Genomic DNA, 23,017 nt, shown 5'->3' with positions numbered 1-23,017 from the left:
TCTTTATCGCCACAATTTTTATTTTGACTAATACAAGGTTGAGAAAGGTTAAGGTTATTTTCGTTCTAAAACCCAAACACAGGTCAAGTATCTCCTCCCCCCCGGGTGTACACAGAGGCTGGTGGTTTTCAATAACCAATGCTAGACCCTCATTGGGCTAGATCACGTTTTAATGTTTCTTTTTCTTTCAGAATGGGTATTGATCAGAGAATTGAAATCCCAGTATTGGTTGGTACGATATCCATTTCGACTTGCAAGCAAGTCCAATTGACACTCTAGGAACTCCGTGTCCGTAACATAATAAGGCGCTGTATTGAGTGTGGTTCCTGGGTGTTCGCAATCTGCGCCTCCCGTGAAGACAGTGAGAAGGATTCGCTGACCACGGGATATCGCTCTAGATTCAAGCAACTGATGAAAGTTTTCCAAATGGAACTTTTTTGGTGCGGGGAATTCCTTGCCAGAAATTTGTCGTTCTGTTTCGTGATTTCATGGATGGCTATTTTGAGGCCAAGGTGAAATAGCGGGAAGACGCAATTTAAATTGATGATGGCGATGACAGCTTAATTAAAATGGCGCAACGCCCTTAGCCGTGTTATTAAGAAGTGGTCTATGCCACCTTTTGAAAGCAACTTGCTCTAACGCCAAACGGTCCGTACTGGGTGGGATATAGCAGTCTTGCCACTTGAACCGCACAAAAAAAAAAATTCTAAATATGGCGAGTATCATTGACAGACTGCAAAGCATTCAAAAAATTTGTTTGCTTGCTTCTGAAACTAAGCAAGGATATCAAGAAACGCAGTAGTTTGAACGTCTAATATACAAAGGATAACAATTAAATTGACTGCTTTGACAAACGTTTCCTCAGTAAACCCCCAAAGAAGTTGCAGTTTCCAGATTTGCTATGAATTGATTACTTCAGTGTGTTAACCTGAATTTATTTCAGTTTTTTAATCTAAGTGTCAACGACATAATTACGTTTGGCTCATCTTTTACCGCGGTCCAAAGGTCGGAGCATGTCTTAAACAATGAATAATATGGCTTCCCTTCAAACATGTTTAAAATGTGTTCCCATTTGTGCTTTGATCTCTTTGAACATCCTGACTAGCAAAATATGTTATTAATACCATGCTCAGCCGGGCTTGATTATTTCCTCTTATGCATAAGAATTTTAAAATGAAAATATATCTTTCGCAAAAAAGCAAAAATTAAGAGTAAGCTGAATGCCACGAAAATACCGGCCCTCCGTCATGGTTTAGACGAAAAGTTTACAGTCATTCTTATTGAAACTAGAAAAACAGTTATGCTGTGTTGTACTTGTGTTGCTAAATGACCTGTCTCTATGACAGAAAATGCCTGGATCGCTTTCCAGTAACTTTCTTGTAATCTAACGACGAGAAAGGCGAGTCCACAAGTGCATCACGGGTAATCCCACGATCACTAGCGACGGTGTCATTCTCGTCAATTTCCCGCTCTAAACTTGACACTGGGATGTCTTCGATTTCCCCAGGGACTGCTTCTTTAAGCATTGCTTTCTGTGTTTCTTCTTTTCCGAGCAGATCCCGGGTTTCCCCCTGCTTTGCAGCCTTGTTGTCCTCACCACTCTCAATGCCGCTCACATCGTACTCACTAGGATTGATAGTGAAGTCGTCTTTAAGAGCGTCACGAATGAAGTTCTCCACCAAAGTATCATTCCTGCGAAACTGATCGATGTTGAAAGGAATCTCGCTCCGTTTGGACACTAGACTGTCCAGAGTGACATTTTCGAGGTCATTGTCTTCGCCATCCGATGAATCGTCTTTGCTGTCGTCTTGGTCGCTTTTCTTTTTCAATAAGAAACCTTTCACGTCGCGAATGAGGGTAAACAGTTTAGTTTCAATCTTAGTAATTTCTTCGAGTTTTTGGTGCAGTTTATTTTTTAAATCATTGCTATCTATAGCACTTTCGATTCCTTCTGGCTCCGAGCCGTCGGCGGCGTTATTCTTGCCCAGGTGGCTTGCAATTTCCTGTTTGACCACTTCATCGACCAATTCCTTAGCGGTGACAACATGAGAAGCATGAGGTGCATCTGGGTGTGCTGCAGCTGCGGCCTGTTCCTTCTTCTTGTGAAGTTTCAAGAGAGCGTTATCAACAGCTTGGCGTATCCCACTTTGGTCGGAGTAACTGTTCTCGACCTTTTCTTTCAGATCATCAGCTGTTAGTAAGGTGTGTTCCTTGAATGCGTCCATTATAGGAAATGCTGCTCTTTGGTTCGCATCCTCGTGTTTGTCTTGATCCCTCAACAGGTTGCTCTCAAAATTTGAGCTGAATAGGTCGTCTCCAAGCCCTAGATGAACACCCATTATATCATCTGAAAAGAAGAAAAAAATACAATTCATTCATGAAATTAATCTGCGCTCACAGTTTTATTTCAGTGAAGATGACATAATCCCAGCCAACGTCACACATCCATGCGTAATAGCCATGCTCCCATCACATCTAATAGGAGGAGCAAAAATGACGCAAAATATAATTATGAGACTGGTGAAAAGTAATTTGAATGATGAGGGTGCAAAGGCTACCTTACATTCTCAGATTGGGTGAATATTAGTCAATCTCAGCCTACCCATCGACATTTTGCTTATGTTCCTCTACCAGTTCGCTGGTATTGTTTTATACATCTGGGAGGTGTGAAGGGACAGAGCTTGAGAAGCTTAAGGTGTCTCAGGAACACTGGAGTAACACTGACTAGACTCACGAATAGAAACCTGCGTCACTAATGTGTTCGAAATGTAGTACGCAAGCCTCGTCTCTACAGGACAGAGAAGTTATTGCAAAATCTGCTGTAATCTTACTGGTACCGAGTTTGATAAGCAAGCTTTAAGATACAATACGGTGTTCCAGTTTATAATTCCTGATTTGTTTTAGTAGACGTCGTGCCCTCGTTTAGTCTGCGAGATATCCATGTTTTTAACCGGCTGGGGTTTCTCGTAATTGGAGCGCGTAATTGTGTCGGACGAACGAAGAAATCGAATTGCGTTCATTGGCTGTTCCATGTTGTTATCAAGACACCGGGACACAGCAATCTCTGACAAAATCGTAAGCAGTAATCAAGTTTCCAGTCATTTCTCTTCTAAAGTTGGATTAAGGAAAAGGGTTATCTAAGCTGCAATACTTCCCTTGGTGTCTCGTTAGGCAAGAATACTCTATGGACTTACGTCAGGTGCCATTAAAAATAGTAATGTTAACAAACCTCTTTTGGACGATTCCGAACGCCACTTTGCGCTGGCAACTGTTGCCAAAGCAAAGAAGAAGGCATTTGAGACAATCCATGCAAGTTTCCAGTTCATTGTGGCCCTTAAAGTAAAAATACAAACAAAAACCCATTAAACTTTTGTTTGCTTTGTAGAATATAGTGTGGATAAATATTCAGTGACTTGTTTTTATTTTTGTTTCCGACCTAATCAGAGCAATTTCAGCCAATTCCCTCTAGCAGGGTCAAAAGCTGATTATCTGTAGAGCCGAGTTAAACGTTTGAAAACTAGAAAGGAAAATGGAGACCACTGTTTTAATTTACTCTGCTACTGGTCTATGGAGTTAAGACCAAGAGGGCATAGATCAGATTAATTTTCATAACAAATAAATTCCACCTTCTAATAAATGACTTTTAAAGCAGAGATAAAAAGGATCATACCTTACTACTGTAAAATCCTTTTGCTGGATTATCACTTGATCATTTGTTTTGTAAAAGCGTCCTTGGCTTTTTCCGGTTCTTCTGCTAAGATCTAAGCGATTACGGTTGTTCCAAGCAGGAAGAGCTCATGAATTAAATATCACGTTTCTGGTACTTTGCTCTCGTGCGGCGGGTACCAGCCAAGTGAGAGTGTTGTTGATTAAAATCTGGCTACAGATTAATTGCTAAATTTAATACGCAAAATTTAAAAGGAAAAATAATTTGCTCTACTATTAAACCATTACAGTTAACTTGATGTTGCAAGAATAACTATTGTTACTCAGGGCAAAAGCTTGCCTTGTATTCAGTACATGTACACTTAATGAATGACACGGAGGTTTGAATGCACCTGACTCGAGGACTCAAGGCGGCACCGGGAATTGCCTGTAAAATCTCCAAAATAGTAAGAAACGTTCGTTTTTAACACTTATTAAGGAGTTTCTTTTGCAACTGTTTTTTGCAAAGCAGAAAAGAAAGTTCACGTACTGTAAAGTCATTAAACTGAGGTTGAGCACGCCTCTGTGTTAACGTGTTACCATTAGCAACGTAAGCTTTCCTGTATTCCTTTCTTTATATTCATTTGCGCTCCATATTTGATTTAAACACTCTCAATCTCACGAAAACCTTACGGCAGAGAGATAATGTATTATTCCTGATTATATGAATATCATGCAAATAAAAGAGGACAGATTGCAAGCCTTTTAGCTAAATAATGAAAGTGCAATGCAGATTTGGAACCCTTCTTACCTTCTAATTGTAATGGTGTCGTCGTTGACCAAATTTTGGTACAAATATCCCATTAGTTCCTAACATGTTCAATCTATGCGAGTTCTTTCTGCATTCGAACGATTCCAAGAACCTTTAACATAATTTACAGTACTAGGATACAACTATACCCTATAAAGTTTCTTCTCCAACTAGGTACTGTGGCCCAATGGCTAGTGCACTGGCCTGGGTGGATATGACTGGTGTTCGACAGTTCCAGCGTAGATATTGTGCCTTTTAATGTGCTCTTTATAGGCATGGCGCTTTATTTTCTTGGTGCCTTTTGCTCCAGGTACCAGTAGATTATGTAGATTATTGTGGTAACCTGACAAATATACTGAGAGCTAAACTGTGATGGGCAAGCATCCCATCACGTGAGAACAACTAGCACTCGGACTTTTTTCCGAGTGTGCCTGTCATTTATTGAATAATACATCGTTCTTGTTTATTCACCAGGCTTAACATATTCCATCACATTATTTCCGTTGCGCATATGCCACACATTGACATTTCAATCCTAGCAGTATGCAGGATGTTTGTCCCGTGAACCTAGTTTAATGGCCTATTCCCCCACGAGTCTCCTGTAGCTCAGTGGTAGAGCATCCGAGCTAGTAATCGGAAGGTCTTAGCTTCGACTCCTGATAGGAGCACTCGGATTTTTCCGAGTATGCCTGTGCCATTTACCGATTAATACATCATTCTTAACTAGTAATTAACAGTTATACCACGCGCGCGCGCGATGGATATGAGATGATAGACAGCCAACGAGGCACGTAGCGCCGAGTTGGCTATAATGGTCGCTATTTCTCGTGCATCGTGTAATGGCTCATATACCATGGCCACAAGGGTTCCCGCTAAATCAATAAAACCCGTGGATGATCCTGAGTTTTTAACAAAAACGGTCACTCAACATTCCTTCAAAGAAACCAGACTGCAATGGCAACGTTCATCTAATCTCGGTTTGTAACAAACGTTTATCCTCTGCAGATTTGACTCATGCTTAAGTGCATTGGATCAATTACACTGGTAATACTGAAACTTATATAAGTTGTTTTAGGATTAACTCTTAGCATTGGATGGTGAATAACTCGACCCCCTGTTCCACTTATGAATACCAAACACGGTTGCGGCAGGATTTATATACCGTTTGTTATGTTGTGGTTCGTAACAAAACAGCCAAACGTTAATGGATTGATACACATTCCAAGGTGATCTCATGATCTCTGAATTCGGATACGCTTGCGTGGTTTCACTGATGTTGTTAGCGTCTCCATGTACTGTACTATGGAGAACAATCTTCAGCAACTTGATATTTATGGGTTAAATACGAAATAATTTCATCTACACAAGAAAGAAAGGTCTTTTTGTTCAACAAACTATACATTAAAAATGCAAAGGCAGACACCGACATCTCTTAAGAAGAAAGTTGCATCGAAAACGGGAGACCGTCCCGTGAAACACTGAGGAGAAATAAGGTACGACAAATGAAAATTACATGACCACATTGTCGTTTGTTTGGGGGGGTTCATTTTATAAGTAATCATTGGTTAATTTAAGTTAGAAATATACTATTTCCTATCGATTTAAAAAGAAAAATAAGAATGTATTGTACATATTCTTCATTTTATTCAGTGTATACACTCTAAATTTCATTAAGGATTCGGCTACCACGGATAAAAAGAAAAGATTCCCACCTATGGGGATTGTATCTCGGAAACGCTGGTGCGATGGTTTTGATTTACCTTGTTAGTCATATTCAGCCGCTTTGTCAAATTTAACTATTTAGTCCAAACGTTTGAAAAGAAGTGTTGCTAATTGACCCAGGAAAACAATCGCCTGAAAGATGACTGGAGAATTTAGATTCCTTTGTTCCCGAGCAACTCACATGACTACAAACGCAGGTGACAGTTTTCAGCTCATGAGTTTCTCAAGCCTCCGGTGATCTATGAAGGTCTGGGTGAATTGGTATGAGTATTACCTGTCTGGAGCAAGACCTTTCTCAGTTGTCATTAAAATTTGCATTTTTTCGAGATGAATGTGGACCCGTTAACTGTTTACTTTTTTCCTAATCATGATTTTGCATTCAAAACCTCGCCAGTCAGACCTTTATCTGTCCCACAGCATATGATATCTTTTTCCTTTTTTTTTAATATGCTTTCTGGTGTGATCTCACTGTTTGAGATTCTGTTGTGTTTCATATAGAAAAATGAGGACCATAGTCTCCATCGCCATCGTTCTGTTCAGCTTACAATGTTCTGCCGTGGTTTACAAAGGACATCACGGGCGAAAGAGGAAAAACAAGAACTTGGAAACAGTAAAATACCAGGAACATCGAGATGTATCATTGCTTTATGGTGCTACAAAGGAATATGAAGACTCCAGGCAGCCAACCGAAAATTATGATTACCATACGGTTATTCCAAGTATCAAAACGTCAAAAAGTATAAACCAGCATGCTAACCGTCGAATACGATTTGGTAATGGGCATGTCGCACACGACAGAAGCGTTTCTGATCGCGAAATAAACAAGAAAGAAATGAACAATCATAGGAGTGGATTGCAAAATCAGGAGTCACACAAAACGGCCCCTACTGCTAAGGTACGCCTTCAAAATTTTGAAAAGTCGCCAAAAAGTAAAACCCTCTCCGTTAAAAGTCGTGGTGATGTAGAACCTCCATCCATGAAGAGGCATAAGATTCCAAGCAAAAGCAATCGTCACCAACAAACAAGGGCGAAGAAAAGAACAAAAGTCGAAGAAGCCTTGAGCAAAGAAAGACAAAATATTGCCAAGACAATTGACTCTTTGGAAGACCTTCCAGGGTCATACTCTAGAGGAATAGATATGGATGGTATGGATATCGACGAAGTATCCATGATCGACAATAGTACACTCTCAGACTATTTCCATGCATTGAACGACAACGGAAGTAATAGAAACAACAATAACAACAACTACAATGATGCTACAGTATACACACCTACTACATCTTCACCCACTTCCAAGATGACATGGGATGATACTAGTTCTTCGGATAAAGAGGAGAACAGCAGTGGTAACGACGATGACTTCTACGATGCCATCGATAATGGAGATGAGCCCCCTCCCATAAAAATGAAAAAAGTTCGTCCAACAAAATCTCATTTCAATACGTACAAGAGCAAATCAAACAAAGACGTTGATTCCACGACTCAGAATATTGGTTCAGTATCACATCCTAGTAACTTCCGCCCACCCTCTCAAGAGGATTTTGAAAACTTTTTTCAAGGAATGCTTGATCATTTTGGCAAGGGAAGAAGGCCTAACCAAGTTGCAGAGCAGGACAAAAGTTATAAGGTAAATAACCAAGAAACACCAAACAGCCAAAACAATGTCACGGCTTTTTCGGACGAACACGATGGACGTCGTCATGGAAACGTGACAAAACTGGTTTCACTGGGAAGCCCTGAAAGAGTGGACGTAATGCAGGAACACGATTTTGCTTCAAATGGAGACGCGAATCCAACGTTTTTCAATAATGAAAAGGCTGGAAGAGAACCGGAACAAGAAAACATGGCATCATTCCTCCCACCAGCAACTCCTATTTATTGGATGCGAAGACCACTTGGCAATAACAATAACCTACCAACTGAACAATCATTACAACAGGCCCGGCCGAGCAATTTTGGAAATCCACATTTTACTTTCCGCATTCCTTTGCCTATGAAACAAGCCAATTCTGATGCTGCAAAACAGCAAGATGCTACATTGTCTCCAATTCCTTTCAAAGGAACTCGAATCATGGGAGGAAAAATATCTGGAGGTCAAATCTCAGGTGGTGTTATTCAAGGAGGGCAAATCAAGGCAGGATTGATAGAGGGCGGTGTTATAAAAGGAGGGCAAGTTGTTGGTGGGCATATAACGAACGGAACCATGGACGGTGGTGTGGTTACCAACGGGCAAATGTCAGGGGGACACTTAGTAAATGGCAGAATTGAAGGAGGGAAGTTACTGGGTGGAAAAATCTTCGGCGGAAGACTTCTAGGAGGGAGCGTAGAAGGAGGAGAAATGAAAGGTGGAGTGGTCACAGGTGGTCGCTTTCGAGGGGGAAGCATGCAAGGTGGTCTGCTGAAAGGAGGCGAGGTAGAAGGTGGGACAATAAAGGGAGGCAAAGTTGAGGGTGGTATTATACACGGGGGTAACATAGAAGGAGGTGAATTCAAGTTTGGTGATATCTCGGGAGGCACCCTTAAAGCGGGTGCCATGTTGGGTGGCGTGCTAAAGAATGGTAGTATAGAAGGAGGAACGCTTAAAGGAGGAACAATAGAAGGAGGTGTGTTAAAAGGTGGAGTCATGGAAGGGGGTCATCTCAAAGGAGGACTTGTTTTAGCTGGTAAAATCAAGGGTGGGATCATTGAGGGAGGAGTAATAGAGGGAGGTGAAATTGGAGATGGGGTGTTAATCACAGGAGGTAAAGTGAATGCCACTATCATAGGAACAGGGAGTTCTATGGATAAGAATCAAATGCTTGGTGGGTTGTTTAAACAAGGAGAAAATTCACAGCAGTTAGAACTTAAAGTTGCTCAGCAAAAATATCACGATGGAGGCCACAAGGCTGTGCATGAGCCAAAAGTCATGTCAGACTCGCTACCAAGTACACACATCAATCCTGGATTGAACGAAATGCATCCAAATGTTAACCTCAAGATTCCTTTACGGGAAGGAACACTCAAAATGTTACCACAAGAGAGGGATTCGTCAGATGACGAGAGTCTTGAAAAATTGTTACTTGAAGGAAAGTCTGCACATGAAGATACCCCCGAACTTTCCTCACAGAGGTTTTTTGACGAGCAGGATAAACCAAGTCGTGTTGTTCAAAAGAAAGGTGGTAAACATCACGTGGTCTTCGATGGTGTCGGTTTTGATCTTCCTAACGAGGATTTTGTAGACCTCATCGACAAAATGAAGAATGAAGACCTGATTAATTACTATAAACAACCAGAAACGAAGGGACACGTAAAAATCAACGATAAACAGAAACCAACGAAGTCTCAAGCTTCTTTGGAAATAAAAAATGCGCATATAAAACCCGAGGATTTGGAGAGGAAACTTAGCTTCCCAACAAGGCCTAGATCCAGTGTAACACGGTCGGATAAGGGCAAAAGTCATCATGATGCCATGCAGACAGTGAAATTAAATCCAAAGGATGTTGAAAGATGTAAGTTTATTATGGTCGTTAGAAGCGGGTCATCTCAATGGGTGACAGGCAACAAGTTGCCTAAAGGCCAATTTAGACGGTACAACTTTTGCTTACGACTGTCGCATGCGATTTCTAGAGCGCGCGCTGCTCGCGTAATGCAAAAACTCGCGCACAACTCTCGTCCTTCAACTTTGCTTATACCTGGGATTGTCGTACGACATTTTTTTTTGGCGTACACGACAGTCGTAAGCGATTTGTAGGTTTGATTTACAAGAAACAATTCGTGACGTAGGCCTGTCGTAAGCTTGTCGCATGCGACAAAGTCGTACCGTGTAAATCGCCCTTAAAGTAACCCACAGTTTTACTAAACTGACGTGCCTTTCAACGCTTTAACACCTTAAATATTCAAAGGCTAAAGTCATGAAGCCCTCTCATGTTAAGATGTATCCTAAGTATTGGCTAGTCCAAGAATAGGTTATTGTCAAGAGATTGCTACAAAAACTGAACTATTAAGTTGAATACCTGACCTCTGCTAAAGGTTGTTTTCGTTTACATTTATTTTTCAGTAAGACCAACTTATCACTGGTCTCTCAACAAACTCATCATTGATCGGATCCCCGGCAGCCCTGGGCCTGCTATACGGACTCACGGGGAAATGAGGGCTATCCGAGGGGGACTACACCTTAACGGCCATAATGCATGGCTGGGAGCTGGTGACTTCTCGGGAGGATGCATAAGTGGTATGATGATTGCGTTGTTAGTAGTTAGTTTGTAGAGACTTCTTAGGACATATCATCAGGAAACCAGAGAATGAATTGGTCAACAGGTACGCCCTTTTCCACCCCAAACATGGCAAACGTAAGCCCGGTCGCCCAAAGCTGATGTTTCATCAGAACACTGCCAGCGTAATCAGCCAGGCATACCCACCAACGCAAGAAGAGATTCAAAGCATGGTACAAGACCGGAAGGCGTGGAGAAAGCTCGTGACCGACTGCAGTGCAGTTGGCTGATGATGATGATGATGATGATGATGATGATAAGACGCTCACCAGGTGATAATCAGCTCGGTCAACTCGGCTTTGCCTCGTCAGAGTACTCACTCGCTTAAAACTCGGCTTCATAGTCTAAACGTTCCAAACGACTACCTTCATGACCAGCTTTATAAAAAGCGTGGAAAGTTCAGTTATGACCAACGGAAAGTCCATACCCCTCTCCCCCGTCTATCAATAAATCAATCAACAACTTTATGTAAGTCAAAAATCTTCTAGCCGACCATAGGTCTATCTAGTAATCGGTGACATTTACTCCAAATGCCTTTCAAAAGGTACCGCATTTTATTTCAGACCCTGACACTTGTGAAGATGGCTTGTCTTTTGAGATGACCTTTCGACTAGACAAGGAAGCTTTGAAGTACAACGACATGAACTATATCGTTGATTCTGGAGCCTCAACATTCAATTCCAAAGGGTTTAGTCTATACACAGTGCAAGGAAATCTGAGAGTTGACTTAGCCATTGCTGATCAAGAGTTTTGTTTGCAAATTCCTGTCACTGTCCGAAAATGGCAGGATATCCTTGTTACTTGGAAGAAAAGTGAAGGTAAACGAGCGATAAATAAATCAAATCATCTAAGAAAAAAACTCCAAGAATTATCCTAATTTTCCTGCACTTTTTTTTTTGACTGAATGTTTTTTTATTGTCTTTCAGTAGCAGTCTAACGCCGTGTGCGTGTTTTCAGTACTACTTAACTACAACTTAACCTTTAAACATTTGCAGCTGTTCATGCATGCAAATTGCAAATTCTTCCACTGATGCGATAGATGGATTTGAACTACTTTGAAGGGTTTTTAGAACGTGTTGTAGCTACTTTGTTCTGGTAGTAGTCCAGTTTGGCCTTTGAGATCGATTTGGATACTTTGATTCGAAGTTGTTGATATTTCTCCCCATCACCCTTGATGTAAGCTCGTTGTCGATCTTTGGTAACGTTCTTTATGTGGGGAGTTAGCCAGGGCTTATCGCTTGGATGCATTTGTATTTTTTTCATAGGCATGATCTCATCGAGAATTGTTGTCACTTGTCCTGTAAAAATGTCCAGTTATTATTATTATTATTATTATTATTAAATCATCAGTTCTTCTATCAGTTCTCTCTATCAGTTCTTCAAGAAGACAAATAGTTTATTCATTTTCGATTTTTTTTGTCTTTAGGAATGAAGATGTATGTGAACTGCGAGTTAAAAGCGCATACAAAGGGAAGTGAGCATTGTATTGGCTGTCATTCTAAAGGCTGTCACGTGACAGACACAAATACTCTTCTAATGATTGGCCGGCCAAATTACAGTCCTCACTTTCACTGCACCAAGTTTGACAGTGGCGACATTTCGTTCTGGGAGAAGTACCTTTCAGCTAAAGATGTGGAAACACTGTGTGGAGCCCCAACAGGTAACTAAACGCCTACTTTAATTCACTTATGTCCAGACATGCACCAATTCCTGAATTTGGGTACTTCATATAATACAGGCCTTTTTGTCGTTTTCATATGACTTCAGAATTATGTGTGTTTTATTGAGAATTAAGGTTAGGGGACACCTTGTCATGTCTATCATACAGTTCATGAATCTTATTAGCGTACATTTCTAGACATATCTTTAATTACACTTTTCATTTTAGTCGCTTCGGACAGGAATGTCATGATCAAGGGCCACGAAATATATTTATTTCAGCACAATGGCCTACGTGCTTATCAGTGGTAATGCTAAATCAGTGGACGGCTATTTCAAATTGTCCACCTGAACATAGCTCCAACAGACAGCAGTCCGGCTAACGCAATGTTTAAAACATCAAATTCAATTAAATGTTCATAGCTTTATAATAAAATAAAGAATTGTTATTATTTTCTGGCGGGGTATCGGCTATCCTCTCCAAATATGGTTCGGTGGTTGACAGAGCTCGCTTTCTTAATGTTTTATCGTTATATTTCAATCCAAGGAGACACACACAAAGAATTAACCACCGGTTAATAAATTCTGTATTTTTGTAACGCCACATGTCACACTTGACCTCACATCAATATTTAATTACTGTTGTAAACTTAAGACGTTATGGTTTTAAAATTAAAACCAACCGAATTTTCCTGCGGTCGTTCATAAATGTTCCCCCACTGAAAAATGTCATGAGGGTGAAAGCCTTCCTTTTTATTCATCACATAAAAATACAAATGCATGCATAATAGGCAATTTCCTGAATTTTTGAGTCCGAGAGGAAAACCTTTTCTCCGCATAAATTGCATACATGAAAATCATCTTAGGAACTCAATATAAATAATGATTAGCTCAAGGATTTTATTGGAAAAAAGTAGAATTATATCCCCGACAGCTCATTTTAACTTGAATATTGTTCAAATCGTGCGAGATTTCCGGAGGAAATTTTTCAATTGGAAATGATAAGGTAATTGAATAAAGTTGGCATCCATCTTCATGCCTTATAAAATGGTTACAAATTTTATTTCCTGAAGAGAAAAGAAAAGCCGCGCAGAAGGCGGAATTGAACCGCTCCGACGCTAATCGGCTACAGGTTTGAAGCCTGCACCCCACACCAGTGAGGCTCATCCGCGCATCTATTATAAAGTACACAATCGAGTATTTATTATTTCAGCAATTTACCTTCGCATGCTTGTGGTGCGTTATAAACATACCTCCCATTTTTCAAACCTACTTCTTTTTATCCAGAACACAATTATGCAGTTTTTTTCTGATTTCGCTAAAAGACGAAATGCAACTGAACTGAGTGATTTCCTCCGGAAAGAAAAATTTGTTTTTTAACTCTAAATACCGATATGCGCATGCGCAATGATACGTTGGTCTACAATTGTATGCTCTTTTGTGTTTTTTTCTTTGATAACCGGGGAATTCTATGCGGCAATGCAATATTTCCATGACCTCTAAATATTATTTAACACATGCTTGTTTTGTTTTTAGGTGAAACTGAGAAAACTATCGCACCGCCCCCCACCGTTATCGGGCCGGAAATCAATCAAGTAAAATTCCCTCTACAACCTATCAACCAAGTAGCTTTTCCAGCCAATCCACTGCAAAGTTATATAGAAAATCAACCTTACTTTAATCGATTTACAGGTAAGGATATGAAGGTGCTTTCTAACCAATGGAGAGCTTCTGCTTTTGTTCCTAGTTTTGTGTCACGGCAGGGGAATACCATTCATCAATATATTACATCTTCTAATGTCTGGGGCCACAGAGCTCGCAATAGGTTCGGTTTGACCTCGAACGGCCAAATGGAAAATCGTCCTCACCCGAGGCAACTGAGTAATCAGAAAATTATCCCATCAGTTTCAGGGGTGATACCTTTTTCGCTAATTAAAAATATCCCGATTTTGAAGTCGTATAATGGTGGTCACTTTGTTATTTCCCGTTCCAACTTGTATTTGTTGAATAAGCTTTTCCCTTTCGCAAAACCGCATGCCGCGCGCCCAAATACTTATAAGTGGCAGTTAAGCAAACCTACACAATTTAGATACCCTAACGATGCCTTCTACTTCACAAATAAAACAAACTTTCCTACAGACAGATTAAAACCCAGGGTACAAGCTAATGCCTTAGCAAACGCAGGTGGACTATACCAGAACCAAAATATCAGAGGTACTCTCTTCCCAAATGGCTATCTTAACACTGGTGATGCTCCCGCCAATAGTGTCAAACAAAGTTATAATCATATTGTAATGGGTAAAGCTTCGTATCTTAAACCTCTCGTTGAACCATTGGCATTAGCTAACAGCTTTCAAACTATCCGAGGATCAAACTCTAGGTCTGTTATGTCCGCCGGTTACTTAGCTAACAACCCCGGTTTTCAAGCACAGTTGAACAAAGGATTTCACCTCCGTCACAGCTTTCCCTGGAGGAAGAGGCTTAAACCCGCTTCAAATGCGGGGAAAGTTGTAACTGAAGGGGAACTAAGAGAAAAAGGTCTACTTAGTGATATTTTGTCACGGAATCACATAAACAACAAGAAGGGTGGCAAAGTATTACAATAAGGAAATATGGTAACCATTTGGAATGTAGATAATTAACATTTTATTAAACTATCAATTTATATATTTATTAACTTAGTGAGAGAAAAAAAGACGGTTCATTAAGCTTAAGACTGCAATTATTTGAGTACATTATTCACCACACTCTTGCTAGTTCGCAAAATTAATTCATGGATTAAGCTGTAAGAAAGAACTTGACCATGACAGCTCTAACAACATTGACATCAACTGTAAGCAACGACCTCTAGTAGACGAACGCTTTTCCCAGGCATCATTAGGAGGTGGTCGCTTAAAAGAGGTTTGAGTGAGCAATTTTTTTTTCAACATTCTTAAACTTTATTTTTTATGAGGAGAAACAAAGGCCCTTTTTGGTATGTAACCTGCATGGGCCATTCGCTTTTTGGGAACACAGCTCAGTGGCTATCTATATAAAGTAGATGTTTTTGAATAATTCGAAAAGCTCACATAAAGTAAACATAAGCACACTAAAGGAGCAAGTATAATTGTTGGAAATCCTTGATTAAGAAATCTAAGAGTTTTTTAATGCTACTGTTACCCTCTAACCAAAATAACAGATTTATTTTTGATTTTGCAATCAAGAACTTGTCGTATTTCCACGCAACCTCCTCGTTGAGAATCGCAGGCTTTGTCTTGTTCCCTTGTTGGATAACCATGCAAGAATCCGCCAACCAAGTAACATTTACTGCATGATTTTATTAAATGGCCTAGGTGTTTCCTGTGCTATAACAAATTTTTCTCAGCTAACTCTTTCGCTTTTCTCGCTATAACATGCTAATGTTTTAAAACGTGATGTTTCTGAAGTGAAACGCTTTTCAGCTTGCTCGGAAAGTTACCACTCCTGAGGACGTGATGATTCAGACTGCAGTAATGTTTGGTGGATCCTTGGAGGGCTAGTCCGTGTTATTTGCTTTGTTAAATGTACTACATCCTTGTAATATATTTTCATCTTAGAAAATTTTCAATAAAGCATGTTTTATTACAAGCCGTCTATTTTCAAACTCACATCAATGGAGTGGTAACAATAACCCTTTATTGTCTTTGAACCTCTCTGTGCTATATTTCTCAAACGCACTTCTCTATGCTTCTAACCGCAACCCTATAGCTAGCCGAAATACTAGATATAAAGCACTGAGGGAGGGAAAGACCATCCCTGAGATCCCCCTCCTTAACACGAGGCCCTTTTAGAGGCGGGGAGCGATGAGAGACGGCTGTCTCGGTTCCCAGGAAAAATTGAATAAGAACAAAAATATATCGGTAACCAGCGAATATCGCGATTAATAACCATTCCCCACTTATGAAGCTGATATTAGCCTCACTCAGGTAATTCCCTTTCCTCAGCTGATAGCACCTTGATCCATCCGATAATGCGTGCGTGCGGGTGTATAAACGAAACCAGCAAGCCACTGAGTTCGTTCCTTCTCAGTTCCCGACTTTTACGCAAAAGCGACCTCTGAGCAAGAGGACCGCCTAATTCCATTCTGATGACGTACGCAGCCCCTTAACAAGAGATCATCGCTTGGTCTTATTGTAACTAGTTCCTCGTTTTGGTGCTCATGGCATGAGACACATTGCTGTATCCCGATAATGGTTGCAATATAGGCTTACCCAGATCTTTGATGCTCTGTACATTTTGAGGGAAAACAAACGGTTTGGCCGTAGCCTAGGAAGTGTAAAACTCTTACCTAAGATCGGACGTGATGTGCAGCAAGTGTTCTAGCAGTAATAATGCAACCTTGAAGTAACAAGCTTTTAGCACGCCTGACCAAAGCTGTAGTAAACTGTATTTTTGGATTCCTTGCTGTAACAGACACGCACAAATCTGTCCGTTTTCAGCCCTCCCAAATTGGCTGACCCAAAGAGTTACATTGTGTTACCTACTCGATAAGTTTTTAGTCCTATTGCGGTAACTAAACATTTGCAACATCGTGGTTCCTGAATGCCATCAGGCATTTTTCTAGAAGAAAAGCCAAACTCGTGCAATGGACGGTCACCCTTGGCGCCACGTTTATAACCATGCATTCATTTCTGAAAGGTGTTTGCTTAGGGGAGGTTGAAAAAGTGTCCTTGTTTTTTGGCGCTGGCACCAGAGAGTAGGTGTCCACTGGGAAATGTCCGTCAGCAAAAGATCGATTGTACAAGGAAAACATCGTGCTCCCAAAAGCCTTTATGAGCACCCCTGTGGGATCGATTCCTGACTAGTCGGCGCGTTCGTAAAAATGTTATTGAGCTACATCTAATTGCTCAATAGCATTTCGACTTCACTGACAATCAAGTCAACAACCAGAGACATATATACCATTTACTGCCGTTACACAATTTACCTGACTCTGAAGATCACTTCCGCTCAGGTTGTCCAAACGTCAGTCAATGTCATCTCAAACAGTCCCCTCTCAGAGCTAATGTATTCTCAATGATGTGGGCCAACTAACTGAATAAACAAATTCCACGTAGTAACTGGCGTTCACTGTAATATCTCTATCTCTTTCACAGGACTTACTCCCAGAACAAACGATATGAGCCATCAACTGTTCACACCATGGAGTGCCTGGAGCGCATGCTCCAAGACGTGTGGTGTTGGATTTCGTGCTCGCAGGCGCTCCTGCATTAATCCAACGCTTTTCCCAAGACTATGTAGCGGGATTTCCATCCAACATCATTCATGCTTTGATCGAGTATGCCCAGGTAAGACAGCAGTCCGTCTGAGCGGTTGATTATGTACGTGAGGGTTTGGGGGAATTGGGCCGAGATCAGATCAGAGCTTTATGAACCAACACTGAGAATGAATACGTAAACGAAAGAACGAAAGAGAAAACGGATGGCTGGATTGACGGACGCACGGACAACGAGTTGGTTGAATGGAACAACAAGCGAATGAACAGAGCAACGGCCGGTCGAAAAGATGAATCCAAGAGGGATAAACGATCGAATAAACCAAGGACTGAATGAGTGAAAGAAAAACAATAAAAGGACGCACAAATGAATGAAAAGAAAAACAAAACAATAAAAGAGTAAGCATAAAACAAAGAATTAATTAATTAATGAAAGGATATAAAAATGGACAAAAAAGCAAATGAATGCAAGCCCATGCACAAGGATTGACGAGAAACCAACGAAGAATGGATGAATACAACTTAACGAGTGAACGAATAGACGTATAATTAACGAATAAAAAAATTGAAGTGATGAATTAATAAATCTTACGGCCGTACTTATGACCTTATTGGTTAAAGTAAAGCTTCCTATTTCTGGTAAATGCAGACTTGTTCGTGATTTAACATTTTCGTTGTTACATTTCAGCATATCCTCTGATGCTACCAGGTTCAGTCCTTGCCGGACAACAAAGCAGACCATTCGCTTATAATCAAGCATCACTCTTTTCAGGTATATTTGGAAAAAATTAGTTCAAGACCTTCAACAACAAAACTACCACATACCAAATATGTGCAAAAAGGTCGAAAGTTTGCCCTAACCTACCGGTTAGCTTTACTTTATGTTCGCTTACTGAAAGTTATGATAACAGGGAGGAGATGCATGTGGAAATGTAGGCCAATAGATCTGTAGTCAACCGAGGAACATTAATTTGATCATCTACTATATTTGTCACTTTAGGTTTTCACTATCCTAGTATCCCAAGCGTGAACAGTGGCACGGAAGCTGCCCTGTCTCGGACACTAACTATAGGTATGAGAAATAGCACACTGAATAGACACCAGTGTGTTTCTAAAGATAAGAAGTAACCTCGCACATACCGTAAGACCTGGGCTTGTGGGAGCCTTTTTTTTTTCGGTGGAAAAACTTTCGCTTCAAGATTGATCGGGTTTGACATTATAGAAACAGCTTGAAAACACTAGTTAACAGCTTAAAACAGTTGACAGTCCGTGATCCCTAACCACCCTGGCTTGCGCATATATTCGGGAGGGCTTTTCACCGTTCCCATTCCAGCCTCTGAGATTTGCGGGCAAGAGGGAAGGGGGGAAGAGGGGAGGGGGGGGGGGGTATAAATAACATTGGGAAGCTTGTAATTTTTATATCATGGATGGAAGCATGACTACTTTGAATTCGTTTCATGTCAGTTTGGGCTCTTTGCATTAAAACGAGCCTTTGTTCATATACGATATGCGATTACATAAAGTTACTTTCTTATACATACTTACATTGCATCGAAACATTTCGGCGCTGGCTGACTTTCTTCAGTAGGTAGAGCAGATTGATTACCTTCTGAGAAGTTCATAACCTGTGATTCGCAACAAAATAAAACAATCAGGATTTTTTGTCTGAAAAAAAAAAGGATGCGCCCAACGTGTGGCTCGAACCCAAGACCCCTCGTTGAATGTTGCCAGAGAATTTTACTTGTAGCTAAAGTGTAGCTGAATATTATGCACTTAATGTATGGTCCCGAGGGAAACAGTTAGTTTTGTTTTCTCGAGAGTCCTAATGCTTCGTCGAGGGAAACAACAGGACTCGACGGAAAACAAAACTAACTAGTTTCCCGAGGGACCATACATTAAGTGCTTTGTTATATATTTCGACTTTCCCTCCAACAATCATAGCAAAACAAACAACTGAGAGGGCAACAACTGCGGAATTCAGTATCCCGGTCGGGATACATTAATTTGTATTTGATCAGGGGCACGTGACCAAGAATCAACCAATCACAGTGCTCGTTTTGTTGAGTGAAAGTCTAGGTACTATATAACAAAGTTTGTTCTTATTTTGGTCACTTGAAAGGCTACTTTGTATCTCAGGTTGTACTTAACTTTAATCGACAACTGTTTTCACTCTACCCTAGACGGGGGATATAGTGAATGGTCTGATTGGGGAACATGTGACAGATCATGCGGCGGAGGTGCTCAGGTGCGAACTCGAATTTGTAACAGGCCCGTTCCCAGTGGGGGCGGAAAGAGGTGTCACGTATTAGGGCCAGCTATTCAAGTGAAACGCTGCAATCGCAAAGGATGTCCAGGTACTGTGTTGTACAAAAGGTCAATAAAAGTATTAAGGACGGTGCCTACTATTGTTACTGCGCATACGTTCTGCGCATCGCAAGATACTCGGGTTTCCTATGGGTGGTGCATACTAATGCAGGAATATTTTTGCGCGGTTTAAAACTTTACGGAGAAGGCAGAACTTAGCAAATGCTTTTGTTATCTAAAAAGAAAATTGGGGTAACCATGCATTTTTCAGAGATAATTAAGCTTCAATTTAGGAGAAAATCCCATACATTGCTTTATATTTTGGCGCTTTTTAGAGATATTATTACTCAGTTATCTCTGAAAAATGCGTGGTTACCCCCAATTTTCTTTTCGGATTCCAATAGGCCTTGCTAAGATCTACTTTTCCCGCATAGTCATAAACCGCACAAAAATACTTCGATATTAGTAGGCACCGTCCTTAAACGATATGCCTGTCAGACGAGAGAATTTACCAATCGCAACAAACAGCAAAATGTATTGTGATCTATAAAGGGACAACTCTGAGACAAACGAATGAGACAAACGTATATTGAGCCTATTTTATAACAACAGTGTTTTGAGTAATGTCATTTACGTCGAGAAGCTTTGTAATTTTGGTCTCGCCATTCCATGCCCCGTGTATGTCAATCTGATTCTGGCAACCGGTGGACGAAAACTAAACAAGACTTTAAATGTAGGCGAAGCATCCAAAATTCACAGATTATTCATTCACCTTTTGCTAACTAGATAAATTCTGACTTAGTGAGGAAACATTTTCAATTAAGCTTACGATTCAAAAACCCGCAAAGTGTTCATCCGTGGATGTCGATCGATGTCTAAAGCAGATGTACTTGCAAGAATTTATTAACACTATCAAAAGTTGTTTAAGCTAAAAGAAGCTGTACATAGATAAATCTTTTATCAACTTACCTTTGGTGCCCTCTTTCGCTTCTTCCAGAGTGAATTTATAGGAAATAAAACCAAAATGTCGCTTTGTCCGCGAAGACTCACTTCGTTTGAAAGCGACTTCAGGCGAGTCGGGTGAGCCAGCGCAGCCGCGCCAGTTGGTTTTGGCGCGAAATTCCGTTCCCAATAGATCCCGGATTTAAAATGACTTTTCTTCAAGAGATTTATCAGGAGCCATAGTTAATCGGAGATCCCTGATTAATTATGGCTCCTGAATTTATCTATTTTTAAAGAGAGGCCGTAATTTTTACGGTTTTGGCAACCAGGGCAAATAGCGAGGGTCGAGGATGAAACATTGTCGAATGTTCTTATAAAATGAATCATTTCCCAAAATATAAATTTTAGCAATTTTGTAGCCAGTTAGTAATCTTCTTGTTTTTAACGATGTTCCAACCTTATCGGTCGATGAAACGGTCCTACAAAAATTAACAAAATGTTTTGGCTTCCACAGTTGATGGAGGATACAGTTCGTGGAGCGAATTTGGCTCATGTTCTCAAACATGCGGTACAGGTGGCATTCAGAGGCGCTTTAGAACATGTTCAAATCCTCCACCTATGAATGGAGGGAAGCCTTGCTTCGGACACCCTTATCAAAGTAGAGCTTGCAGTTCAAGGACTTGTCCAGGTATGTATGGCGAGTGGTGAAAACAAGATAAAACTACTCATTTTAAGCCATTTCCTGTCATCTATAATTGTGGACTGAGGTGTTCAAAGAAGCAGCGTGTTCATTGGGCTCTCGCTCCATCTTAATACAAGCAGACTAATGACACAAGCTATTTTTAAAAACGGCGGGGGTTTAATTTCTTAGTTTAGAGGCGATTAGGGACGAGCTGACCTAAACAAAAAATATGGAGACATCTTTATGACTGAAACACCTCGCACATGCAAGACATCTCACATGCGTACATAGTTACCAAATACTCAGGACAAGTAAATGGTTACATAATAGAAATAGCTGCAATTTGCTCCAAGTAGCACTCAGTGATAATCTGTAAACATTGTGAAATCTAGATGTACTTTCCCCGACCATTTAGTTGGAGAGACTGATTTACGATGTTTTCTCTTGAGATATCGGTACCTTTATTCTTCCAGCCTGTCGACTTCCTTTCTAAAGTATAAGTTCGCTGTTACCGTGTCCATAATTGGGATAGTTCGCAATATTTTTAGTAGTTCTTCTGCATTTAAATTTCGCCAGTACTTCAACTTATGTCAGTAATAAGAGGGGCAAGTCTCCATTGTCAATTTGTAAAGATTTGATTTACCACCCAGTGCACTCATTTCATTTTGACGTACACACCCGATTGTAAAAATACCCAGCAATAACAGTGTCTGCAAGGCGAGAGATAACCAACATCATTTACTTGTTCCTCGTTTTGTATTTTACAGTTGATGGGGGATACAGTATGTGGTCACCATGGTTACCGTGTGACGCGGATTGTGGTGGGGGTGTTCAAGAGAGAAGCCGCTTCTGCAACAATCCTGCTCTCCAGCCGGGGGCAAAAGATTGCACTGCTCTAGGCCCTGACAAGGAGACACGATTATGCAACTTGTTCCCTTGTAATGTTAATTTTTAGTCTGGGGAGCCTCCTAAGTGATGATTTTGCGTCAAAATTTTTGGGGGCACTTTCAATTCGCCTAAAAAAACCCGAATTATTTGCAAGTTCTTTGCAGTCAGAAGGTTTCAAGATTTTAGTAGTCAAGGACTTGAAAACGAAACCAATGTGTGGAGAACAATTAATTCGCCTCGTTCCTATGATGTCTTCTGTTAAACTACTTTAAACTGAACTGATCTACAGGCGTAATGTTGAAACAACAACAAAAAAAAAGAATATACAACCAGGAGGAAATTCTGCGATTGTGTGCATTGACTGCAACACCAATCAGTTACAATTAAAAGAACTTCATTCACACACTTTCTATAGATGTCATTAACCGTCTTACAACACTATAATATAATACAAGATAACACCTTTGCCACCAGTCCAGGACCAGGAATTTTTCTCTTCCACAATACACTACAGCAAAATGGTTGAAAGCCAGAACATATCATTGCTAGTGTGACCTATCTGATAAGAAGAGACTATTGTTTCAAAAACCTGAGTGGACATCATCTTTAGAGTAAAGTGGATGGTGTATCATCCACTGATGGTATTTATGTCTCCAGTGATGCATATACTGCACTGCACAGGTTTTAAATGAACGTGAGAGAACACCATTTTTGGACTGCAAAGACTAAAGAGGTGTTTAAACGAAACCTAATTGTAAGGTTTCGACAAAGCTACAGTGTTGGACAACAACCATTTTAAATGCCAAAATAAACAATGTTGACACAATGTGATGAACAGCTAAACAAGCACAAACAATGTAAAAAAAAACAAAGAAGGA

At 40.4% G+C, this 23,017-nt stretch overlaps 2 protein-coding genes and 1 non-coding gene across 6 annotated transcripts; 1 reads left to right on the top strand and 2 right to left on the bottom strand.

Moving 5' to 3' along the window:
* Nucleotides 1-919: 919 nt before the first annotated feature.
* On the bottom strand, nucleotides 920-20,697 carry LOC146452726 (uncharacterized). Of its 2 annotated transcripts, XM_085097303.1 has the most exons (4): nucleotides 20,597-20,697; nucleotides 18,869-18,948; nucleotides 3,230-3,333; nucleotides 920-2,347 (listed from the first exon to the last, which is right to left on the bottom strand). In XM_085097303.1, the coding sequence occupies exons 2-4, from the start codon at nucleotides 18,943-18,945 to the stop codon at nucleotides 1,338-1,340; spliced, it is 1,191 nt and encodes a 396-aa protein (XP_084953429.1). In that variant the 5' UTR covers nucleotides 18,946-18,948; nucleotides 20,597-20,697; the 3' UTR covers nucleotides 920-1,337. The 2 variants fall into 2 exon arrangements, with proteins under 2 accessions (XP_084953429.1, XP_084953430.1); XM_085097304.1 differs by lacking the exons at nucleotides 18,869-18,948; nucleotides 20,597-20,697 and adding an exon at nucleotides 3,671-3,794.
* On the top strand, nucleotides 3,930-23,014 carry LOC146452725 (uncharacterized). Of its 3 annotated transcripts, XM_085097281.1 has the most exons (12): nucleotides 3,930-5,949; nucleotides 6,677-9,669; nucleotides 10,218-10,391; nucleotides 10,995-11,249; nucleotides 11,858-12,091; nucleotides 13,627-13,782; nucleotides 17,205-17,396; nucleotides 18,012-18,095; nucleotides 18,324-18,395; nucleotides 19,504-19,677; nucleotides 21,084-21,257; nucleotides 22,019-23,014. In XM_085097281.1, the coding sequence occupies exons 2-12, from the start codon at nucleotides 6,681-6,683 to the stop codon at nucleotides 22,204-22,206; spliced, it is 4,692 nt and encodes a 1,563-aa protein (XP_084953407.1). In that variant the 5' UTR covers nucleotides 3,930-5,949; nucleotides 6,677-6,680; the 3' UTR covers nucleotides 22,207-23,014. The 3 variants fall into 3 exon arrangements, with proteins under 3 accessions (XP_084953407.1, XP_084953408.1, XP_084953405.1); XM_085097282.1 differs by lacking the exon at nucleotides 18,324-18,395; XM_085097279.1 differs by lacking the exons at nucleotides 17,205-17,396; nucleotides 18,012-18,095; nucleotides 18,324-18,395; ... (1 more) ...; nucleotides 21,084-21,257; nucleotides 22,019-23,014 and having other exon boundaries at nucleotides 13,627-14,915.
* Nucleotides 13,177-13,263, bottom strand: Trnastop-uca (transfer RNA opal suppressor (anticodon UCA)). The gene has a single exon. It is a non-coding gene; the product is annotated as a tRNA-Sec (tRNA).
* Nucleotides 23,015-23,017: the final 3 nt, after the last annotated feature.

This window comes from Pavona decussata, unplaced genomic scaffold, assembly GCF_977016875.1.
Source record: "Pavona decussata unplaced genomic scaffold, jaPavDecu1.1 SCAFFOLD_366, whole genome shotgun sequence".
Classification (NCBI taxonomy): domain Eukaryota; kingdom Metazoa; phylum Cnidaria; class Anthozoa; order Scleractinia; family Agariciidae; genus Pavona; species Pavona decussata.
Note: the sequence above shows the minus strand (reverse complement) of the source record. Positions and strands in the feature narration are given on the sequence as shown.